Source organism: Peromyscus californicus, unplaced genomic scaffold (assembly GCF_007827085.1).
Source record: "Peromyscus californicus insignis strain IS unplaced genomic scaffold, ASM782708v3 Scaffold_11__1_contigs__length_118956290, whole genome shotgun sequence".
NCBI classification, from domain to species: Eukaryota; Metazoa; Chordata; class Mammalia; order Rodentia; family Cricetidae; genus Peromyscus; species Peromyscus californicus.
The window spans coordinates 99,737,953-99,762,293 of record NW_026294402.1 but is presented as its reverse complement, the minus strand read 5'-3'; the positions used below and the strand labels follow the sequence as shown (position 1 = coordinate 99,762,293).

General features: G+C 43.7%; 2 protein-coding genes across 5 annotated transcripts in view; one reads left to right on the top strand and one right to left on the bottom strand.

Moving 5' to 3' along the window:
* Mrpl3 (mitochondrial ribosomal protein L3) overlaps nucleotides 1–24,341 on the bottom strand; it is a 134,721-nt gene that overhangs the window by 18,955 nt on the left and 91,425 nt on the right. The window lies entirely within an intron of this gene.
* Nucleotides 1–24,341, top strand: part of Nek11 (NIMA related kinase 11) — a 243,740-nt gene that overhangs the window by 200,125 nt on the left and 19,274 nt on the right. The window contains exon 15 of one of the 4 annotated variants that reach the window (XM_052718925.1): nucleotides 18,056–19,137. The exons of 2 other annotated variants lie outside the window; for them this stretch is intronic. In XM_052718925.1, the coding sequence (XP_052574885.1) occupies nucleotides 18,056–18,311 (256 nt within the window). In that variant the 3' untranslated portion in view covers nucleotides 18,312–19,137. Of the gene's footprint in view, nucleotides 1–18,055; nucleotides 19,138–24,341 lie in introns of those variants that run through there. One more of the 4 variants, XM_052718926.1, reaches the window with a different exon arrangement.

Below are 24,341 nucleotides of genomic sequence, written 5' to 3'. Positions count from 1 at the left end.
AAATACTAAGGCAGAAGAGAGGAACAAAGGAAAAGAAAATAGGGAAGAAAAGAGGAAGAAGGGAGGGGACAAAAGAAAGCAGAGAGGAGGTCTCACTCACCTGCATTGAGATCCAACCTCCCTTCCCTTCGTTTTTTAAAGTTGATCTTTGTTCTTTGACAGTTCTGCCTATGTATGCAATGAATTTTAGTCGCCGTTACCCCCATTCTCCTCCCTGAAATCTGACTTCTTCACAAGGGGTCTCTCTCCCACGTTCATGTTTTCTTATCCTGTGTGACCACCCGAGTTCAATTAGAGTTTCTTGCATGGGTGTGGGTAGGAGGTTATTCCCTGGAGCCTGCAATTTGTCAGCAGCAACACCACTGAACAAAATGGCAGCCCCTCCCCCAGCACCTACTAGCTGCTGATAGATCCTCAGAGAGTGGTGTCCTCCTCACTGCCCTGCCCATGACGAGGCCCAGTACTTATACTCACTGCCTTCGCCTCAGCCTGACATTGAAGAAACAGACGTTTAGAAGCCAATTGCAGTATGATGTCCCAGTCTTATAATTACTGGTTTAGAAAAGGTGACCTTTTATTGTAATTACTGATTCATAGGGTGTGACCCTTGATGTGTTCTGCCAAATTGGTTTCCGTGATCCACAAAGATGTATGTGATACTTCAAATTTTGCTAGTATTCTTAGTTATTTTTCAGTTTGCAGGCCCAGTCCTGTGCAGGTAACTGCTGTGCAGTGAGTTCATGAATGCAATGACTGTGCCTTATTCAGAAGATAGCTCTCACGAGACTGATTGTGGTTTGTTCGCTAATATTGATGTCTGAGGCACTATCTCACAGGCTGGCCTTGAACTCTTTCCTGGGCTCCTGGGCTCAAAGAAGTCCCCTGCCTCTGCCTCTTGAGTAGCTGGCACTACAGGCACATGCCATTATAGCCAGACTGTAGGACTGTTTCCAGAGCAAGCAGCTCTAAATGTGCTAATGTGGAAATATTTTGAAAAAGCAATATATAGCTCTGCAAAGAGATATGATCCTGGCAAGAAGAGGGACGGAGACCTGAGTGTGCTTATGTGGTGAGCTCCCTCGACAGCTCCATTGCCTGAACAAAGGAAACTTGAGAAGAGTAGCTGTGCTGTGACCCCATCCATGTTAATTTCAAAGCTGTGGCAATCTACAGCACAGCCAGAAGATTACTCAACCGCCATTATGAAGATTGTGGATTTATTTTGTGTAACTTGGAACATTCTTTTTATTTTTAACTTGGAACATTCTTAAGATGTAAGGCAAATTTTTTAAAAGCGGAATATTGGTTTCTTACTCACCTTTCTTGAGTATTTTCCAAAGTTATTAAATGTTTCAAAAATATAATTAATTTCTCTATAATGTAATATCCTTCTGGGTTGTTTTCAGCTTTTCCCACTCGTATATAATGTTGACATAAACTTTTTTTAGCCTAAATGCTATTTTCAGATTCAGGCTTTTTCCTTTGATAAATGTCTTACAATTACTGGTTTAGAAAAGGTGACCTTTTATTGTAATTACTGATTCATAGGGTGTGACCCTGATGTGTTCTGCCAAATTGATTTCCATAATCCACAAAGATTTATGTGATACTTCAAATTTTGCTAGTATTCTTAGTTATTTTTCAAGTTCTAATTTATTCGACAAACTTTTAAATTCGAAATAAAACAGTTGTTAATGCCTTCTGGTACTAATGCCCAGCTTCCTTAAAGGCTCTAAGCACACCGTTACGGGAAGACACAATTCCTACCTTATACTCGCTGCCTTGCCTCAGCCTGACATTGGAGAAACAGACATTTAGAAGCCAATTGCAGTATGATGTGAGCTGTTAGGGTCATGATTGAGTGCCATGGGAATTCAGCATGCTAGCGGCATGATTGTGGCGATGAACCAGATGGGCCAGATAATACACTTCTCATCGGATCATCCTCTCCCACCTTCCAATGGTGGTATTAACTTGAGGCAGGTCTGCAGGGGAAGGAGCTGCTCTTCTTATCCCGTCCGAGTTCAAGTGTGAACTGTACCCGATGGGGACAAAGAAGTGAAATCCACTGTAGTGGTTAGTGGTCGCTGTCAATTTGATATTATCTAGAATCCCCTGGGGGACTGTGCCTGTGGGGGATGATCTTTCTCCTATTAATTGAGGCCAGAAGACTCAACCACTGTGGGCCGTGTTATTCCCAGGGTGGGATCCCAGGCTGCATGGTGAGAGAAAGGGAGCCCAGCCGAGTGCTTTCATCTCTCTGCTGTCCCTGCATCTGGCTGCAGTGTCAGCAGCTGCTTCAAGATCAGCCCCTCTGACTTCCCCGCCATGGTACACCAGAGCCTTGAACTGTGAGCCAGAAGGAAACTTTTACCCTTAAATTGCTCATGTCAGACTATTTTAACAGAGCGACAAGAAGAGAAACTCAGACATGCACTCTAGTGTATTGTCGAGGTCTGGCACCATTTATGTATTTCTCTCACAGATCCAAAAATAAGCTTCCTTCCAGGGACACATACACTCATCCTGAATCTGTAACCACGCCTGGTTTCCCAACACCTCCACCTCCCTCACTACATAGACTAGAAGATGGGTACCAAGACGCTGAAAGCATTTCCTCCAACCTGGAAATGCAGATTTCCAAGGAAGATAAAACCTAAGCTGCCACAGATATCAGTCTATACTCTGTGTTTTTCTTTTCCTTTCCCATTGTGTGTGTGTGTGTGTGTGTGTGTGTGTGTGTGTGTGTGTGTGTGTGTGTGTGTGTTCATGTGCTTACTTTTGGGAAAGGTTCTCTCCCTAGCCTGAAGATCATCACTTAGTCTAGGCCAGCTGACCAGTGAGCTCCGGGGATCCTCCCATCTCTGCCTCCCACTGGAATTACAAGCATGCTCCTTCATGACTGGCTTTTTTTTTAACATGGATTCTGGGATAGAACTCAGGTTCTCCTGCTTGAAAGCAAGCACTTTACTGAGCTATCTTCCCAACCCCCACTCCCATATACATTATATATGCATATATAGTATATTTATGAAATATATATTTCAGGAATTTCTACCCCATTGACTATATGCAGCTGCCAATATTTTATTGTTTTGAACCTGTAAAAATAATTCCATATGGTTCAATATAAAACCCATGATTTAATTCTTCCCATTTCTTCCCAAGACTATCTGTATGACATATCCAATCAAAACTTTGTTTCACACCAAATGATTTTTGCAATACTTGCCCCAGACACAAATAAAAGAAGAAAAAACTTCATTAGCGCAGGCTTGTGCTTGTTTCACACCTTCCAGTCAGATCATCAGGAAAATGGAGTTAGAATGCAGTATTTCCAAACTTGAAGCAGGAAAGGTTCACTGCTTAGTCAGCAGCAGAGAAGGTTCTATTCCATACAGCATAAAAATGTAGGAGCCCATGTGGCGAGCAGACCCAGGAACCTTTCAAACAAGTCCATGCCAGGATGCAGTTCTATTCCGATACTGGCCTGGAACCAGATTGATCCTGATGTGTTATGGATCGAATAATGCTTTTACCTTTCCATCATTTTATTTTTGCCTGGTACTTAGTAATAGTGAATACTGATGGAGTACAGTGTGACATTTCAGTACATGTACACAATGTATAATGACTAGATCGGGGTCACAGACAGACCCATCATTCAGTAGTCATCATTTCCTGAAATTATTAGTAAATGAAACTCTTCAGGCACCAGAGAAAGGGGAGTTGACTTAGCCTGAATCAGGTAGTTATGAAAATGTAGGCGGAGTGCTTCGGCAGAGGAAACTGGCAATCAGCAGTCTCGGAGCCTAGAAAGCTGCCTGCTCTATAAAAGCATTGGCATTCTCTGCCATAGTGCATTCACAGTGTAAATTGTATGTGTGTGCACATTCATACATGCACAAACATGTATGAATGGTGTGTCTGGGTACTGATGCACATACTAGGGAATACATTGGGAGGCCAGAGGTCAACACTGTTTCAATACACCACAGTAGCTATAAATCCTAAGGCTCAGACTCACTTAGGAAACCCCATCTTCATGAGGGTTCTCTCTTTGGCTGTAGGAAAGAATCAGAAACATGAAACTAGCAATTCTCCTGTTTGGTCCCCTCCCGGTGGTGGGTTCTAAAGCACAGCTCAGTCTCCTGTCACCTCCTCTGTCGAGAACAGGTGTCAGTACCAGCTAGCCTCTTGTAAAGTCGTCTCAGTCCTTTGGGGTTACTCCCCTCCTTCTCCATCCCCCTCCTCCTCTTCCTATCTCACACCCCCTTGTCCTATTTCTAGCAAATATTAAGAATAACCTACCTGACCAAAGGAGAGGTTTATCTACACAGTGTCATGTGGATGTGTTTGAGAGAGCCCAGGATCTTTCTTACTCATGGTGAAAGGGAATGGTCCTGATATTTTCTTCATGATCTTACACAGAACTGTGTTTAAAGTTCAGCAGGTTTTCTTAAAAAACAAACAACAACAAAAACAAAAACTTCTTTTTTCATTTTGTCTATGGGTGTTTTTCCTGCATATATGTCTATGCAACAAGTGCATGCCTAGGGCATTAGATCCTTGGGACTGGAGTTACAGCCGGTTGTGAGCTACCATGTGGATGTTGGGAATTGAACCTGGGCCCTCTGGAAGAGCCGCCAGTGCTTGTAAGCACTGAGCCATCTCTCCAGCCTTGACAAGTCATCATCTTTATGAACACCTCTAGCCAGTGAATTCCACAATGCAAGAGAGTGCATGTGACTTAGGTGCAAACCAAAACACTTAGATTAGGACAGATAATCACTCAGGACTGCTCCTGAACCTGGCATGCACTGGGGCAAATCCAGGTTGGCCCACATGCAGAGCCACTCCAGTTCCAGGTGGTTTGTGATGTGAAGCACAGTAAGACGTCTGTCTGCCAAAGAATAAACGTGCCCAACAAAAGAGGCTAGGACAGCTGCTTCAGAGAACAGTGCAGGAGGGAACAGGTGCCTGAACGAGTGACAGATGGGATTTAGTGCCAATGGTCCCACTGAGGGGATGAGACGTGGTGGATAGTTTCAGTTGTCAACTTAACATGGTTGAGAATCACCTGGAAGAGTCTGAGTGAGGAACTTTCTAGATCAGACTGGCCTGTTGGGGAGTTGTTTTGATTGTCTTATGTGGAAAGAGCCAGCCCCTAAGTGGGCAACACCATCTCCTGGTTGGGGACCCTGGACTGTATAAGACATCAGGGGCGGCTTGCTGAGTACTAAGCATGCATGCATTTATTTCTCTCTACCCTTGACTGATATGACTGACTGCTTCGAGTTCAGCATTGACTTTCCTGCTGTTACGAACGATAACTGGAATTGAGCTCAAATAAACCTTGTCTCCCTTATATTGCTTTTAGTCAAGGTATTTTATCACAGCAACAGAAATGGCATGAAGACATTAAATTGGAAAATTGCTTAAAAAGAACTTGGTTAGGATCAAGGGTGGAGAGGTTTTGCCAAGCTGGGCTGAGTAAGTGAAGCCTGTTAAAGTTTGGTCAAGGAGAGGATCCTTGACAAATCTTACCAAATGCAAGAGAGCTTTAAATCAGCCATGTCCAAGGACACCCTACAGTTTCCAATCACAAGGACTTATCCTTAGCAGGGCATGGCGGTGCACACATGTAATCTCAGCGTTCAGAGGGCTAAAGCAGGAGCTTTGTGATATTGAGGTCAACCTGGACCACACAGCAAAACTCCATGGGGACGGGCAAAGGGAAGAGAAGCTGGGGAATGACTCGGCCACAGTTCTTGCTGTACAAGCATGAGGAACCGAGTTGGAATCCCAGCACCCGTGTTAAAGCCAAGGGTGGTGGTGCATATTTGTAGCTCCCAACCCTGAGGAGTGAGGAGATGGGTGGATCCTAGTGAGAACTGTGTCAGAAAATAAGGTGAGAGAGTAATTGAGGAAGACACTCCAACATCAGCTTCTGTTCTTCACACATGCCTGCACAGGTGAGGGCATCCCTATAGACAGACACACAGTCACACAGACACACAGACACACAGTCACACACACAGAGACAGAGAGAGAGACAGACAGAGAGAGAGAGAGACAGAGAGAGAGAGAGAGAGAGAGAGAGAGAGAGAGAGAGAGAGAGAGAGAGAGAGAGAGAGAGAGAATCTCCAAATTAACAAATTAAACAAATCTACAAGTCTTCCAGAGCTAGGATGTTCTCATTTCTTTACCCTGGTGTAGTTTTTTTTTTTTCAAACTTTGCTTTGCAAACCTAATTATCCCCATTCTGTTTTATTAGGAAATCTGTTTTATCTTTGGATCCTTGTTTTTATTTCTGGAAAGCTGGATGGCATTAGTTTTCGAAAACAGGAACTTGTGGGACTTAATTGATGAAAGGAAGCACAATTGTAATTCAACCAAGAAGGACTTTGTGTGGCCCTTGATTTGCGGTTCATTGTTTAGTGGGGTTAAGCACATACAAGGAAAACACAGGGACCGTCTGTATAGCTCACATGTCCATCCATCGTCATGGGGGCTCTGTGAAGTATCCACTGACCTCTGAACTTCAAGAGCTTTCCTCTGGGAACCACTTTGCCTATGTCAAGCAGCCCCTTACCTATACCTTGTCTATACAACCTACAACATGGAGGTATTCTATTATGTGGTATTATTAGTAAGTTTATAGAACTTTTTGAAAAATGTGTGTGTGTTTATGTGGGTGTGGGTGTGGGTGTGCACACATGGGGGGCTGCTTTCCCATGCAAGTGAGTATAGAGACCAGTGGTTAACATAAAGGATCCGTTTTATTCACTCTCTAACTAATTTTTTGAGACAGGCTCTCTCACTGAGCCTGGAGCTTGCCTCTGAGCTAGGGTGGATGGCCACCAAGTCCCAGGAATCCACCCATCTCTGCTGCCACCCCAGCCTGTGATTACAGACTTACAGCACTGTGCCCAGCTTTTATGTGAATGTCAGGGGTCCGAACTCGGGTCCTCATGCTTATGCAACAGGCACTTTGCCCACCAAGCCATCTCTCCAGCTCCTGATTGTTTTTTCTAGGATACTGAGGATTGACCAGGGCCTCACTAGGCAGCTTCTTTACCAATGAGCTACATACACCCCCGACTTGAAATTCTGAGTTTTAAAGTTTCTCTATCGCACCCTGGATCATGCTATGGTATAAATGTCCATCTGGAGGTCATTATGAAGGGTTGGATAAGCATGACAGTAAATCAATCTGAAAATAATGAGTTAATGTGGAACTTGTGTCTGAAAAGCTAGATTTTCTGGGTGTTTATTTTTCTTGTCTTAAGATAATTACATCTAAGGAGATGTGTGCAAGGATGGTCACAACACCTCTTCTATTAACAGCGCATGTGTTTGGCAGGCTGCACACGTGTCCTGGAGGATGGTAGAAACAGCCAGAGTTGTGTCAGCAGGAGAATGAGGAGGAAGTACTGAGGGATGACACGGTGAAAATCAGTGAGCTGCATTAACAATTTTGAGGGAGACAAGAAAAATTAATACCATCTACTAGAAGTGTAAAAATACCTAAAACAGTACTACTTCTTTCTAAGGGATATGTGCCGCATGTGTATAATTAAGGTGTTTTTAAATCCTTGGTGTTGATAAACCCCACTCAGGATAGAGGTTATCTCTGAGAACTGGAAGGAAATATGTTGAGGAAAGGGCTTCCTTTGTCTGTTATAATGCTTCATTTCTGAAGGGATTTAGCAACGCATCTATTGTACCATACTCTACACTTTATCGTATATCTTAAATGTCCTCATGCTAAAGTTGGGTTGACCATGGAAAGACATTGCACACATTGGTCTGCCAAATAGAAGCACAGGCTCCATGAAGTGCCACAATTTAGTAGTGACAAAGGCTAACATTGACTGAAACGCTTGCTACCTGCAGCACAATTATAGTAATGCCAGTGCACGGAGCAGAACAAGCAAAGCCTCCCAATGTGTCCTTGCTTAAAGAGCTCCTGCTCAGGTGTCAGGTTGTTAGATGTGGAATTACTCTCGTTGTTTACCTACATGATGTGTACTCTGGGAAATGTTTATGAAAACATGGGTAGTTAGACATAACCTTGAGATTGGATGCCAGATTGATAAGTAAGCACAGACCGAGCTGTGAGGTTCAGGTGGCCCCACGAGAAGAGAAACCCCGTGAGTCACAGAAGCCAGCTCAGCAGAAGAGTGGCACTCTCTATCCTTGGCTTTAAAGTCTGGTGGGGAATCAGTCACAGGGACGTGGATAAAAGGCACTGAGGCATTGTGAGGGAACGGCTCCAGATTTCTTATAGGCAGTGACTCCTTGTTCCACTGGACACAACACAGAGTCTTGTTAGGACACAGCTCAGACCGTGTCAGCCCCCTAGAAGCTTCCATTGTACCTGGGGTTAAGGCACCACCCCTCACAGAGGCCCCGAGGTCCCTGGCCTGCCTGGCCATCTCCCCTCATCTCTGCTTTTTGAAGTTCCTTATAAATGTTATTTATTATGACATTTTCATGCATTACCTTGTTCACATTCATCTGACAGCTACACCTCCCACCCTGTTCCCCAGCTCTCCCTGGTCCACTTGCCCCAGTAGTACCCATTTCTGCTTTCATGTGTGTACAAGTCTACATATAGATCCCACATGTGTAGAACACATGTAGTGTTTTTCCTGTCTCTCTGCTTATTATCTTCTCTTGTTCTCTTCATTCTTCAATGGACATAGGCCCCTTTTGTTTTTATGACATGAAGGTAGCATATCTATATTCTGTATATGCCTTAGGGTTTCTATTGCTGTGAAGAGACGCCATGACCACAGCAACTCTTATAAGGAAAACATCTAATTGGGCTGGTTTATAGTTTCAGAGGGTCATTCCATTATCATCATGGTGGGGAGCATGGCAGCATGCAGGCAGACATGGTGCTGGGGAAGTAACTGAGAGTTCTACATCTTGCAGGTAACAGGAAGTTGACTGAGACACTGGGTGGTATCCTGGGCATAGGAAACCTCAAAGCCCACCCCGACAATGACACACTTCCTCTTGCAAGGCCATACCCACTCCAGTGAAGCCACACATCCTAATAGCACCATTCCCTATGAGCTTATGGGGGTACATTCGAACTACCACATTCTACTTCCTGATCTCCATATGCTTGTAACCATATCATAATGCAAAATGCATTTAGTCTAACTTCAGAAGTCCCCATATTATATCACAGTCTCAACAATGTTTTTAAGTCTGAAGTTAAAGTGTCTTCTGAGATTCTTGCAATCTCTTAACAGTAATCTCTTATAAAATCAAAATAAAAAAACAGATCACATATTTCCAACATATGATGACATAGGATATACATTACCACTCCAAAACACAGGGAAGGGAGCATAGTGAGGAAATACTGGATCAAAGCAAGACCAAAAACCAGCTGGGCAAACTCCAAACTGCATCTCCATGTCTGATGTCAAAGCACACTTCAGATCTTTAACTCCTTTCAGCTTTGTTGACTGCAACACACTCCTTTCTCTTGGGCTGGTTCCACTCCCTATTAGCAGCTTTCCTCAGCAGGTAGCACACAGCTCTGGCATCTCTAACATCTTGGGTTCTCCAAGGTAATCCAGGCTTCAACTTCACAGCTTCATGCAATGGCCTCTCCATTCCTCCATTCAGGGACACCTCTGACACATGCCTGGCCTCAGCAGCTTTCCTTAGGCACTGAGGCAAATTCCATGACCTGTTTCCTCTATCCTTAAGTCTAAAGCTAGAACCATGTGTCCAAAGCAGTTCTGCTGCTTGCTGAGGCTGGAACATGGCTCCCTTGTTCAATTACACCTCACTAGCTTTCTGTTTTTGATTGTTACCTTTACTGCCTAAGCTTGGCTATCCTTGCACTTTCTCTGTAGACCAGGCTGGTCTCAAACTCAGAAGTACACCAGTCTCTGCCTTCTGATTGCTGGGATTAAAGATATGTACCACCACACCTGGCTCTAAACTTTTCTTTAATTCCTTTTCACAAGTTGGAAACTTAGCTGGGTGGGATCTTGCCCTGAGGTCACCATTCTCTTGATTCCATTTCTTAATCTGTTTATCTCCTTGAACACAGGATTTAGCTCCATTCCACTTCCTGGTGCTCCTTTTCTCCTCAAATATTTTTCCTTGCTCAGCTTGCTTCTTTTCATTATAAATCCTCATTAGAGTTAACACTAATAACCACATGACAGAGGCATACTAGTCTATTTTTAAATTTCCTTTGCCAATGGAATTAATCCAAAACTCTTTTCTTTAGCCTCAAGCGCAGATTCTTTGGACAAGGGAGAAAAAGCAGCCACTTTCTTCACTAAAATATCACAGTCTCTAGGCCACAGACTAACATTCCTCTCCTCTAAAACCTCTTGATCCCCACAGCTCCTCAAATCACACTCAGCACCACTGTCTTCCATGCTCCTACTAGTATGGCCCATTAAACAGCACTTAAAGCATCCCACTGCTTTCCTAACTCAAACTCCCAAAATCCATATTACTCCAAAGAAAAGCAAAGTTAGGCCTATCACAGAAATACCCGACTCTTGGTACCAACTTCTGTCTTAATTAGGGTTTCTATTGCTATGAAGAGACACCATAAGGAAAACATTTAATTGGGGTGGCTCACTTACAGTTTCAGAGGTTCAGTCCATTATCACTGTGGTGGGGAGCATGGCAGCATGCAGGCAGACATGGTGCTGGAGAAGTAGTTGAGAGTCCTAAACCTTACAGACAACAGGAAGTTGACTGAGACACTGGGTGGTATCCTGAGCATAAGACCTCAAAGCCCACCCTGACAGTGACACACTTCCTCTCACAAGGCCATATCCACTCAAACAAAGCCACCCCTCCTAATCCCTAGGAGATTTTGGGGGCCAATTACATTTCAAACTACCACAGTATACAAATAAAAATGTGCAATATTTATGGTTCTAGAACTGGCTTATTTTGCTTAACATAATGGTCTCCAGTTCCATCTATTTTCCTGCAAATGTCATAATTTCATTATTTTTCAGTTATTTTTGTATATGTGTGTGAATGTTGTGATGTTTGCACTTGTTCATGAGGATGTGTACATGAGTGTGTGCTAAGTGGGTGCACAAGTGTGGAGACCAGAAGTCAGAGCCACGTGTCTTCTTTGATCACTCTCCACCTTCTTTTATTACTATTGTGTAGAATGTTTATGTGCTCACACACACACACACACACACACACACACACACACACACACACACACACACATACACACACACACACACATACATGCAGTGGTACACATGTGGTGGTCAGACCTTTGCGGGGATCAGTTCTCTCTTTCCACTGTAGGTTCAGAGGATCAAACTTGGGTCATTAGGCTTGCATGGCAAGTCCTTTTATCCACTTAGCCATCACACCAGGCTGTAACTGTACTATTTGATACAAGGTCTCTTATTGAACCAGGGGCTCATTGATTTGGCTAGGCTGGCTGGCCAACGAGCTTCTGAGATCTGTCTATCTGTGCCAGCCTCCTGCCCCAACATTGGGGTTGCAGACATACACCACTCTGCCTTGCTTTTACATGGGTGCTGGGATCTGAACTTGGATCATCATGCTTACTCAGCAGGCATTTTATCAACGGGGCCACCTCCCCTGCCCCAGTTCGTGCTTTACAATTGAATAAAATATCATCGTGTATGTGTATAACATTTTCTTCATCCAGTCATGGTTGGAGGGCACCTGAGCTGGCTCCCTTTCCTAGCTGTTGTAGATAGAGGTGCAGAAAATACACATGTGCAAAGATTCCTGTGACATGTTAACTTAGAGTCCTTCCAGTAAATACCCAGGAGTGCTAGCTATGGAGCACAGGGTGGCTTTGCCTTGCTTTTCAAAGAAGCTCCATATTGATCCCCACGGTGACTGCAGCTGGCTCGCGCTCCCACCAGCAATGTGTAAATGTGCCTCTTTGGGCATTTGTTGTCTTTCTTGTTGTTTTTGATGATGTCATTCTGACTGGAATGAGAGGGAATCTCAGTGTAGTTGTGACCTGTATTTTCCTGATGGCTAAGGATATTTTACCACATATTTATTGGTCACTTAGGTCTCTTTTTTTTTTTTCATGATTATCTGTTCTGTTCACTTGCCTATGTATCGACTTGGATGACTTGATTTTTTGGGTTGGGTGGTGGGGCTAGTTCTTTAGTGGTTATAGATATTAGTCCCCTGTCAAATGTTAACAGTAGACAAGCTTCTCTACCACCCTTCGGGCTGTCTCTGAACTCTGTAGCTTGTTTCCCTTGCTGTGCAGAAGCTTTTTAATTTTGATGCAATTCCATTTGTCAGTTACCGTGATTATTTCCTGAACCACTAGAACCTTCTTCAGAAAGTCTTTTCAGTGCCTTCCCTGTGTCTTCCTTTAGCATTTTAGTGTTTCAGGTCTTATTTTAAGGTCTTCGACCCATTTTTCAATTGACTTTTTTACGGGGTGAAAGATAGGGATATCTTCATTCTTCTGCGGGTGAAGGTCCAGTTTCCCAGACATTTGTCGAAGAGACTGTTTGGTTTCTTCTACGTGAGTTTTTGACCGACCCCTTGGTCAAAAACTAGGTGACTGTAGGTGCATGTTTATTTCTGGGTCCTCTGCTTTGTCTTACATGTCTGCTTGTGCCACTGCCACACTGTTTGTGTCACAGCGGCTCTGTAGTTAGTTTGAGGACAAATGTCCACACTGTTTGTGTCACAGCGGCTCTGTAGTTAGTTTGAGGACAAATGTCCACACTGTGTCACGGCGGCTCTGTAGTTAGTTTGAGGACAAATGTCCACACTGTGTCACGGCGGCTCTGTAGTTAGTTTGAGGACAAATGTCCACACTGTTTGTGTCACAGCGGCTCTGTAGTTAGTTTGAGGACAAATGTCCACACTGTGTCATGGCGGCTCTGTAGTTAGTTTGAGGACAAATGTCCACACTGTGTCACGGCGGCTCTGTAGTTAGTTTGAGGACAAATGTCCACACTGTTTGTGTCACGGCGGCTCTGTAGTTAGCTTGAGGACAGGTGTCCACACTGTTTGTGTCACGGTGGCTCTGTAGTTAGTTTGAGGACAGGTGTCCACACTGTTTGTGTCACGGCGGCTCTGTAGTTAGTTTGAGGACAGGTAGGTGTCTTGCTACCTTCAGCATTGTTCTTTCTGCTGAGGCTGATTTAGTTATTCGGGTTTCATCTGTGTGTTTCCATATGAACTTTGGGTTTTTTTTCCTAATTCAGTGAATAGTGTCGTTGGAGTTGCAGTGAGGATTTTGTTACATCTTTAGATCACTTATAAATATTAGATCACAATGGTAAAGTTGTCAACTCATGGAGGTAGTTCTGTCTTCTAGTGTCTCCTGTAATCTTCTTTCCCTGGGGTGTTTGTTTTCATCAAAAGGCCAGTGAGATGCTCAGTGGGTAAAGGCACTTGCCATCAACCTGATGACCTCACTTTGATCCCCGGGACCCCCATGGTACAAGGAGAGAACCAATTCTAGAAAGCTGTCCTCTGACCTTCACCATATGACACTATTGTCCATGTGCACCCCCAACACACACACACACACACACACACACACACACACACACACACACACTTGACTTTGTAGCAAAAAAAAGCTTTCACACCAGAGGCCTTGTACCTCCTTGGCTAGGTGTAGTCCTAAATTTTTGTTTGCTGTTTGTTTATATGATGCTATTGTGAATGAGATTTTCTTTTAATATCTTTCTTATTAAATTTGTTATTGGTATATTGATTTTATATCCTGCTACTTTGCTGTAAGCTGTTACATCTCGGAATTTTCTGGTAAAGAATTTAGATTCTTCTAAATATAGGAGGTGTATAATGTATATTATATATATATATATATATATATATATACACATACATATAAATATGTGTAAATGTGAAGAAAGATACAAAAGACCAAGAGAGGATAATAATAATGATGAGGAAAGATGGGAGTGGATAAAATGGCACATGGGGCATGAAAAAGAAAGAGAGTGGGGAGACTGGGGGTGTGTGCAGGGGCTGGGTAGGAGGAAGGTGAGGGTGGAAAATTGCTAGAACACACTTTTTAAACTAAAGAAGCAATTTAAAAACATAATATAATATAAAAAGAAAAAATAAATAAAGAGCATAGTTAGGGCTCTTTAAGATAATCTCAAGATAACAAGAGGCTAGGTTCCTGAAATCATCTTCAGGATAATATAAAAGAAGAGGTAGTCACAGAATGAGAGTGGATACAGACACTCCGAGTGATGGAGTCCAGATCACTGAAGAGGCCAAATCCAGGTCATCCTGCGGCCTTTGTTAGACTGCAGTGCTTTGGACAGCTGGGGAAGGTTGACAATGACAGTAAAGCCACTGGTGTCATTTCTTGATGTGGGGCTGCTCTTCATTGTGAGAGTTTATGTATGAAAACCAAAACATTTATGGGGGAAGTGTCTAGTTAATTACTCATTCTCAAAAGCCTTGAGTACCAAAAAGGTGTTTGTTCTTCTGGAACTTTTCTGTAAATATGAAATTGTTTAAAAATAAAACAAAAATTCAAATGTGAGAATATTTTACTATCTGTTACCCTTACAGAGCCAAAGGACACATGGGCCTTTTTTTAAAAAATAACCTCTGGGATAGAGATAAATAAGACAGAAAGAATGGTCAATACTGGTGTCATCACAGGACTCAGGAGATGGAGGCAGGAGGATCAGGAGTTCAAGGCCAGCCTCAATTCCATAGAGTCTGAAGCCATCCTGAGCTACATAAGATTGTTTCAAAACAAAAATAATAGCCAATACTAAATAGGGTTAGAAAGTATAGCAAAGGCTAAGTGAAGAGATCTTGACTTAGGTCTTTACTCAGGTGGAGAAGGGAGACTGGGTTTGGAGGTCAGACAAGGAGAGAGGAAGTGCTCGCTGGGAGTTTAAGGGAGTTTCCGGTCTGAGTCAGCCAAGCACACAGGCTTTGGAAACTGGGCAGCCTTGCTGCTGGTCTCAGTGTTCAGGTGCCATTATCCAGCCTGTGGAATCAGCCTGATAAGCCTGGTAACTGGGTCTCTGGTCCTCCCTTGTCCCCAATGCCCGCCCAACCTTGGGCTGTTCAACCTGTAAATGAAGAATTGGGGCAAAAACTGATGTTGAAGAGTTGCTAAAGCAACTTTAAAGACGACTGACTCCTTTTTTTTTGAAAAAGGAACTGGGACATAAAAATGAATGGGAAATTAAAATGGAATTTCTTTCCATTTGAGAGCTGTGATGAATGGTAACAATAGCCCTCCACCAGCCACACCCCACTCCGCCTCCTTAAAAAGACAGTCATTCTAAATGAACAGAATAAAGGATGCTGCCCTCTTTTTCCAAATCACAGATAGCAGTGAGAGCACCCTCTTAAATGGAAGTTTCTATTTCATGACTCTTGAGCACCGCAGTGCATCATTGTAGAAATATCAACATGTCCTGAGTCTAAGCATTCATCACCACAGGGCTGCAGTGTGGGGGCCTCTGCCTGCCCACTTCCTCCTGGCCTCACCTGAGTTTATGGCATGGCTGGTTTTTTTCTTTGACCTATAATTTAGAAAATGATTTAAATTGGCTTACATGTATAAATGTTGAGACTTGAGTTGTCCACTAGATGATTCCTTGCTGCAAATGTTTCCTAAGAGTCAGAGAAGAATCTGTGTCCCCTCGTGACAGTGGGGGCTCTGAGTGTGTCTAAGTTCAGTAAGTATGCTCTGCAGGTCTCCTATGCCATTGCTAACATTTTGTTTTAAATTTTTATTTTTATTTTGTATATGAGTATTTTGCTGTGTGTATGTCTGTGCAAGATGTTCATGCAGTGCCTATGGAGGCCAGAAGAGGGTATCAGATTCCCTAGAAATGGAGTTACAGATGGTTATGAGATACCTTGTGGGTTCTAGGAATCAAATCTAAATCATCTGGAAGAGCAGCCATGCTCTCAACCACTGAACCATTCCTCCAGCCCCATTACTAAAACTTTGAATTTTCCACTTACTAATGATGGAGCCAGCTATATTTAAATCCTGTGTTAAGAAGACATATCCAGTAGTTTATCTCAGTATTGCTTTGTATACTTCTAGTTAGTAGCTGCATACTAATTGAAGATTTTTATTTTTTCTTGTGGTTTGAAGCGTTATCATTATGTAGTAACTCTTTGTCCTAATAATGGGCTTTTAAAGGACTTATTTATTTGTGTGTGACAGTGTGTACACACACACACATATGTATATATATGTATATGTATGTATGTATATATATGTGTATACACACACACACACACACACACACACACACACAAATGTGCACACATGTATTTGTTCATGGAGGCCAAAAGAGAACATCCGACATCTTCCTCTGTGGTTCCTTACCTATCCCCTTGAGGTAAGATCTCCCCCTAACCCTGGGACTCACATTTCCTTGGCCAGACTGAAAGCCACCACAGCACAGTGACCTTGCTGTCCCTAACCTCCCGGGGCTGCTGTGCCCAGCTTGTTACTTGGGTACCGAAGTCCAAACTCTGGTCCTCATGATGGTTCAGCAACTGCTCTTAACCCCACCCCACCTCCAGCAATGATTTTTTTTTTTTTTTTTTTTTTTTTTTTTGGTTTTTCGAGACAGGGTTTCTCTGTGTAGCTTTGCGCCTTTCCTGGAACTCGCTTTGGAGACCAGGCTGGCCTCGAACTCACAGAGATCCGCCTGGCTCTGCCTCCCGAGTGCTGGGATGAAAGGCGTGCGCCACCACCGCCCGGCAAGCAATGATTTTGAACTTATAAATCTGGCTTTTATTAATATGGCTACCTCAGATTTCATTTGGTTGTAATCTTCCTGGCATTTTCCTTTAGTCCTTTTGTATTTTTTTTCAAACTTTATGTTTTAGGTGTGTCTCTAGCAGTACCTAGCTAGATCTTACTCTGTAGTCGGTAAGCCTAAACTGTCTGCTTTTACCGTGATTAGAGTAATGGATGGAGTTTCAGTCACAAATAAAACCCTACAAGGAATATTAGCTCAACAGGGCATCATGCCAACAGCTGCAATATTGGAGGGGGGAAAAAAGACCCTAAGGTCAAATGTCCAGTGAGGGATGCTTCGTGCTACTGAACTGCATGCCTATTTGTACAGAGCTCTTCTATCTTTACCCCAGCCCTGTTCGTAGACAGCTGCTTGAGATACTAGACCAACAGAGGATGGCTACTATTCATTCCTAATGATTCCTGATCATCCTGATTCCTTGTCATCCCCAGATGAGTCAAGATGGCAGTGCTAAAGAGTGTGTAACAGTCTATGTCTGTGGGACTCTACACCTCATGTGCAGGGATGCCTTACAGTATACAAATCACTCCCAGGACTTTTAAAAAAAAATGTATATGAATGTTTTGTCTATGTGCATGTAAAGGGTTTCTTATATTATGCCTGAAGAATAGCTCATGTCCTCTTTATTTTTTTACTTTAATTCTGTGAAATTCCATGTTTTTACCACTTATTGGCCTCTTTGTGTCTTTCTACCCCAAAACAATTTGTCTAGAGAAGATGGAAGATATATTTTAAATAGTGTCAAAACTAAGGGTGGGATGTAGCTGCCTGTGTGCTCGTACACTTTTACCATTACTGTTCAGGCCAAGGAGAAGGCTTCAGTGCAGGGCAGCTGTGCTATGCTGCTTGGATTTTAGACTTCCAGTGTATGGACTATATAATCTCCCCTTTCATCCTAACTAGCCTTTCTTGAGTTATTATCATGATGAAACACCAACAGATCCATTATGTGTACAAACACATGGATCAAGGCAAGAATATACCTCACGTGTATATATGTGCTCACAGTTTCTAAAGAGTACTTGGGACACAATCAACCACACTCAAGCATTGCTTGTTGATCACTGTTAAATGCTGAGGATGAGATACTGTATCTTAGCTTCCTCTCTTTTCCCTCCCAAGTGACAGGGTTGCAGTGTTGTTTGTACAACCACGGATTTTAAAGTGTATTTTCTTGCAGGTGATCTCTCTGTGGGGCTTGTAATCTTTCCTACCTTTCTTGGCAGATCAGCCATGCAGAAGCTAGGAACAGAAGTGTTTGAGGAGGTCTACGATTACCTCAAGAGAGCAAGGCATCAGAATGCCTGTGAAGCAGAGATCCGGGAGCACCTGGAGACGGTGGTTCCTCGGGCCAGCGACTGCTTTGAAGTTGACCAGCTCCTCTACTTTGAGGAGCAGCTGCTGACCATAGAAGGAAAAGTGCTCACTCTCGAGAACCTTCCCTGTGAAGCTGACCCCAAAGAAGCACATACAGTTCTGTGAAAACCCATGAGGTTTCCACCCTGGACTACATCTTGGGACACTAGCGCACAACTGGAGCTGCCATTTTTACCTTCGGCTCCTGGTCAGAAGTTAGGATGTCTATGGAGATGTCTGTGTCTATGCACTCAGCTGGCTGTGGGTGCTTGGAGTCACAGGTCAAGGTCATAGATGAAGTCTGGCATCCTGAAAGGCTTTCTTTCATGCCTGCAGCCCTCAGGGTTTCCAATGGGGTAGAAGCACTGTGACGACACAGGTGCTCTGTACTGTGTCCATCCAGGGCATGCTCAGTGCCCAACCACTATGATCTCCAGGAACTATGACCAACATGCTTGTGATGGACACAGGACACTGGCCTGAGCATTGACCTGCTAATCTCCAGTGATGATTTTTCTTTCTTTCTATGACTAACATGCAAACAGTATGTAAATAATGGGCTTGGATTGAAAACTTCCAAAAGTGACTCTGTGATTTATTCCTAAAACTCACTCATGGAGCAATAAAGGCTTTTATTCATAATAAATACAGATTTCATCATTATAAGGTAAATTGCCTATTTTATCTTTTCTTTTTATTTACTTATATATTTTTATGTATGAGTGCTCTGTCTGCATGTACACTTGCATGCCAGAAGAGGGCATCAGATTCCAATATAGAGGGTTGTGAGCCACCATGTGGTTGCTGGGAATTGAACTCAGGACCTATGGAAGAGCAGCCAGTGCTCTTAACCGCTGAGCCATCTCTCCAGCCCCTTATCTTTTTCTTATAACAATATATTGTTAAATGTAACACATTTTGTAAAAGTAATATTTGCTTTGTTTTGTTTGCTGTTTGTTACTACTAAAAACATCTAAAATTTACACATAGATAAGATATTAGTTGGTGTTTTAAAGATTTATTTATTTTTATTATATATATTCCAGTGTTTTGTCTGGATGTATGTATGTGTACCATGTGTGTCTTAGTTAAGGTTACCATTGCTGTGATGAAACACTGTGACCAAGAACAAGTTAGGGAGGAAAGGGTTCATTTGACTTACACTTCCACATGGCAGTTCATCATTGAAGGAAGTCAGGACAGGAACTCAAACAGGGCAGGGACTTGGAGGCAGGAGCTGATGCAGAGGCCACGAAGGATGCTGCTTACTGACTTGCTCATCTCAGCCTGCTTTCTTATAGAACCCAGGACCACCAGCCCAGGGATGGCACCACTCATAATGGACTGCGCCCCCCCCCCCCACATCAACACTAATTAAGAAAATACTCTACAGGTTTGCCTACCACCTGGCCTTGTGGAGTCATTTTTATCAATTGAGTCTTCCTCTTCTGATGACTCTAGTTTGTGTCAAGTTGACATAAAACTAGCCAGTATAATATACAAGCCTGGGGCCTAGAGAGGTCAGAAGAGGTTGTTGGATCCTAGAACTAGAGTTATAGATGGTTGTGAGCCTTCATGTGGGTGCTGAGAACCAAACCTCTGCAAAAGCAGCAGGTGCTCTTAACCACTGAGCTCTCTCTCCAGCCCCAACATTTGTGAGTGTGTGTGTGTGTGTGTGTGTGTGTGTGTGTGTGTGTGTGTGTGTCTCATCAATATTATACTTAAGTCACATAAGCTGTCTCCTCAGACACCAATTATTTCTTTTTAATAATATTTTTATTTATTCTTTGAAAATTTCATGCATTTATACAATGTATGTTTATGTCAACTTGACACAAAGTAGAGTCATCTGGGAAGAAGGAATCTTAGTCAAGAACTGCCTCCACAGGACTGGCCTGTAGACAAGTCTATGGTGCATTTTCTTGATTGGTGATTTTTTTTTTTTTTTTTTTTTTTTGGTTTTTCGAGACAGGGTTTCTCTGTGTAGCTTTGCGCCTTTCCTGGAACTCACTTGGTAGTCCAGGCTGGCCTCGAACTCACAGAGATCCGCCTGGCTCTGCCTCCCGAGTGCTGGGATGAAAGGCGTGCGCCACCACCGCCCGGCTGATTGGTGATTATTATGGGAAGGTCCAGCCCACTGTGGGCAATGCCACCCCTGGGCAGGTGGTTCTGGATGTATACTAAAACAAACTGAGCAATCCAGGCAGAGCAAGCCAGCAAGCAGCACTCCCCCATGGTCTGTTCATCAGCTCCCACCACCAAGTGCCTGCCCTGTTTGACTTCCTCCCCTGACTTCCCTCAGTGACAGACTGTGCTGTGGGACTGTAAGCTGAAACGAGCCCATTCCTCCCCGAGCTGATTTTGGTTTTACCCTAACTAAAGCGGCACCCACCCTACACTGCCTCCCTCCAACTCCGCCTTGTGCACCCCCAATCCTATTGGAACTTCATGCCCTCTTCTTTTTCTTGGCTGTTGTTTATAAGTTTTACTCCGAAGAAAGGAAAGGACAGTTTGTGTGGTAACAAGGAGGAGTCCTCACCCCAGGATGTCCTCTGGATAGCCCAGGCCCTTTGATGATCAGCCAGATGGCAAACTGGTCAGAGGAGGAGGGGCTGTAAAGAAGCCAAGTTAATGAATGTGTGTAGTCTCCTTGATGACGGCCATTATGTTATTAGGACAGGATAATGCTTGTGCAAATTGCTAGGTCTGAAGAGGAATTCATAATATGTCCAGAGAACAATGTCTTGCATTTTAGAACATGTTTCTAAGAAGACAGGTGCAGAGGGATAATGTCCTTCTCTCCAGAGATTGGTGGTGTGTGCCACATCAGCCTCAGAAGAAGGGAGAGCCACAGGAATGGGCTTTGGGAGCACTGCCTCTTAGGATCCCTGGAGTTTTCCTTCCCTTTAGCTCACCGGTGTGGGGGTGAGGAGTAAGATTTGACCTGACTTGAAAAGGAGTGTCTGTCATTACCTCTTTCTCCGTCAGCAATACAGTCCTAATGTGGGGCTACTTCAGTGTGGATGTCAATAACTAATCAATGGAAGATGACAGATAAGAAACAGTCACAGAGATGGGAGATGGAGGGACTTTGTGCTTTGCTGTTCTCTCTCTCTCTCTCTCTCTCTCTCTCTCTCTCTCTCTCTCTCTCACACACACACACACACACACACACACACACACACACACACACACACACATTCTGCCTTCTAGGTGTACAGAGGAAATGCCACCAGTTCTTTTGGGTGATGCAGAGATAAAGCTCACAGGGAGAGGGATGGAAGTTTATTATTTAATGGCTTCGAGGCTGGGGCTGGAACAAATGTCCTGGGTCTTATAAGAGTCCAGCCATTGCCCTGGGCTCAGCATAAAAGAGGCTGACACATTAAACTATAGCTCATGGGTGAAGACATTGCAATCTTCCTTAAGATGAGACATTAGCTAGGCTGTGAAGAGAAAGGAGGACCAGGCTACTGGGAGAGGAAAAAGAAATGAAGCAAAGAGCAGAAACAGGTGTCTGTGTGCCTGTGTGCATGCCTGTGCACGTGTGTGTCTGTGTGTGCATGTGCACATGCATGTGTGTGTGTTGGTGAAGCAGGGTTAGATACACAGTAAAGAAGCAATGTTTGAAAACAGTTCTGCCTGCCATAATCTGTATGAGGGAGAAGTTGAACACCAGGTGGTGTGACTCCTAGACCTTCTCCTGCCATTATTGTGATTTACAGCAGTTCATTTCCTCCAAATCCGTTTCTGGCCTACCTCTGACTACCACTGAGAAAAATGCAGTTACTAGACGGAATCATGGGAAATTGCCATCATGGTGTGTAGCAGTGCTTCAGATGGCTGGAAATGCTCTTGGTGTTGAAGGAAGCGTCATTGACTTTATGGTTAGCCTACTTGAAACTTCTGTCATTGGACCTTCATCCACGAGCATCCCTTCACTTCTGAGGTTCTACTGTTACCACTGCAAACACATCCCCAAAGACAATCACTTTCAGACACTTTGAGTGGCCCTTGATGCCTGCTCTGCAGATATGCGTGAGTGGCTGGCTCCTAGGACCGGCTTTGCCTTCCAGACCATCTCCACCCATTTCACCCTGCTAAGCTGCTATGATAGCCTCAAAATCATCATCACAGGGGTCACAGTTGAAGAGTGATCCTAATTAGTCTTAACAATAAAAACCTGAGTCAGATATGGAGGGTGAAAGCTGAAAGGTCTGATAAGCAGAGCAGCCACCGGTAACTTCTTACCTCTCCAGATCCTTAGACCCAATTGGGGTGGGGGGGTGCTTTCCTGTCTCTGCAAATCCTCAGACTGAATGGGTGCCAGAGACCCTGTCTCCACCAGCCTTATATTCCTATCTCCACCTCCCTAGTGCTGGGATTAAAGGCGTGAGCCTCCCATGTGCTGGGATCAAAGGCAGGATCCTCCCAATCCAAGTGCTGGGATTAAAGGTGTGAGCCACCACAAACTGGCCTCTATGGTTAACTAGTGGCTAGCTCTACCCTCTGATCTCCAGGCAAGCTTTATTTGTCAGAACACAAAATATCATACAACACTCAGTTCTTCCCTAATTTCAGAAAACAGTTCATAAGTATGGCTCAACAAATACTTAGTATATTGATAAATATTTACTAGGAATACAGTGGTCATTAGAATTTATGTAGGACTGCAGCAAAACCTGTTGAAATTTAATCCTTGTTGTGAGACAGTAAACAGTGAGACGAGGTGGAACCTTTAAGAGGTGATTGGGTCAAAAATGTCTGCCTGTCTGGATGATGCAGTCATTGGTTCATGGATCATCTGTCTGTTACAAACCAGGGCTCCTCTGGTCATGGGATGGCTGTGCCACCTGGGGATTCTTCAGAGGCTCCATCAGCAAGAAGGTTATCACTAGATGCGGCCCCTTAACCTTTGGCCCTGCAGTCTCTAGAACTGTAATGTGAGCAATTTTTTGTTCTGTCTAAATGAGCTGGTTTGTGGGTACTAATGCAGTCTGTTATAACAACGGGAGACAGACTAAGACATGCTGAATGGACAACTTGACTCCAAGTTAGTCTGGGAGTCAGTCCTTCAGCAGCTAGAAACATTTTCGTTGATCAGAAATGTGATTTGTTACTGCTCTGATAGATGGAGTTGTCTGGGTTACTTCACCCCTCCCTACACTCCCTGACCGTGACTCAGTTTTACCTTGGAGCCTGGTTTGGCTGAGCCCCTGATATGTTCTGTCACCCTGCTGTCACCTCCAGCGTGTCCACCTATGGCATGACACATGAGCATGGGAATTGGAGCAGAGTCCTCCTGGGGCAGCCAGGACTGTGCAATAAAGCCTGGCCATTCATACAATCCACAAACTCCAATGTTTATTACTGTCTGCTACTCGGAGTTTGTGCTTGATCATCACGTGTCACCATGGCAATAAACTAACCTTCTGTCCTTTCCCTGACTCAAATCCCCAGACTTTATTTGGGGCAGGAGCACTGATTTTTACAAATGGGGGGGGGGCACATCTCAAATAGACTGTGGCTTTTTACAAAAAAAAAAAAAAAATAGAGATACTCCTTTTCAAAATAGCCCAGGCAAAGCATGAGTGCTGTCTTTGTGGCTTTCACAGTGTCTCAAGAGAGGAAATGGAACACACTGGAGCCATGTCTTCCATAGATGGGGTCTGCTTCTTTGTATTCCAGCTGAATACACCTTGAGTTTACATTTTATACTAGGTGCTAAGTTTAGGCACACATTGATGTGTGTGTCAGGGGGAGACTCTCACTCTGTAGTCCACATTGCCCTGGAATTCTCCACGTCCAGGTTAACCTCAAACTCTCAGCAGTTCTCCTGCCTCACGCTCCCAAGTCCTGGATGGTGGGTTTGAAGCACCATTTTTGGCTTCGCGCCTTTTAAAATTAAAAACAAGGGTCCTTAGCAGTGACAGCTGCTGAAGACAGCACTGGAGTTGGATGATTTACCTTCCAATAGAACAACTACAGAGAAGCTAAACTGCGCAGAGGCACATGGGCAAACGACAGAACTAGAGGAAGTGCGTGTCTAAGGTCAGAGAATGCGACGATGGTGAAGCTAAACTGTGCCCATTTATAAGAAATACAAATGAATATATTTGCAAGGCAGAGGCAGAGACCAGAATGTTGTGGTGGATC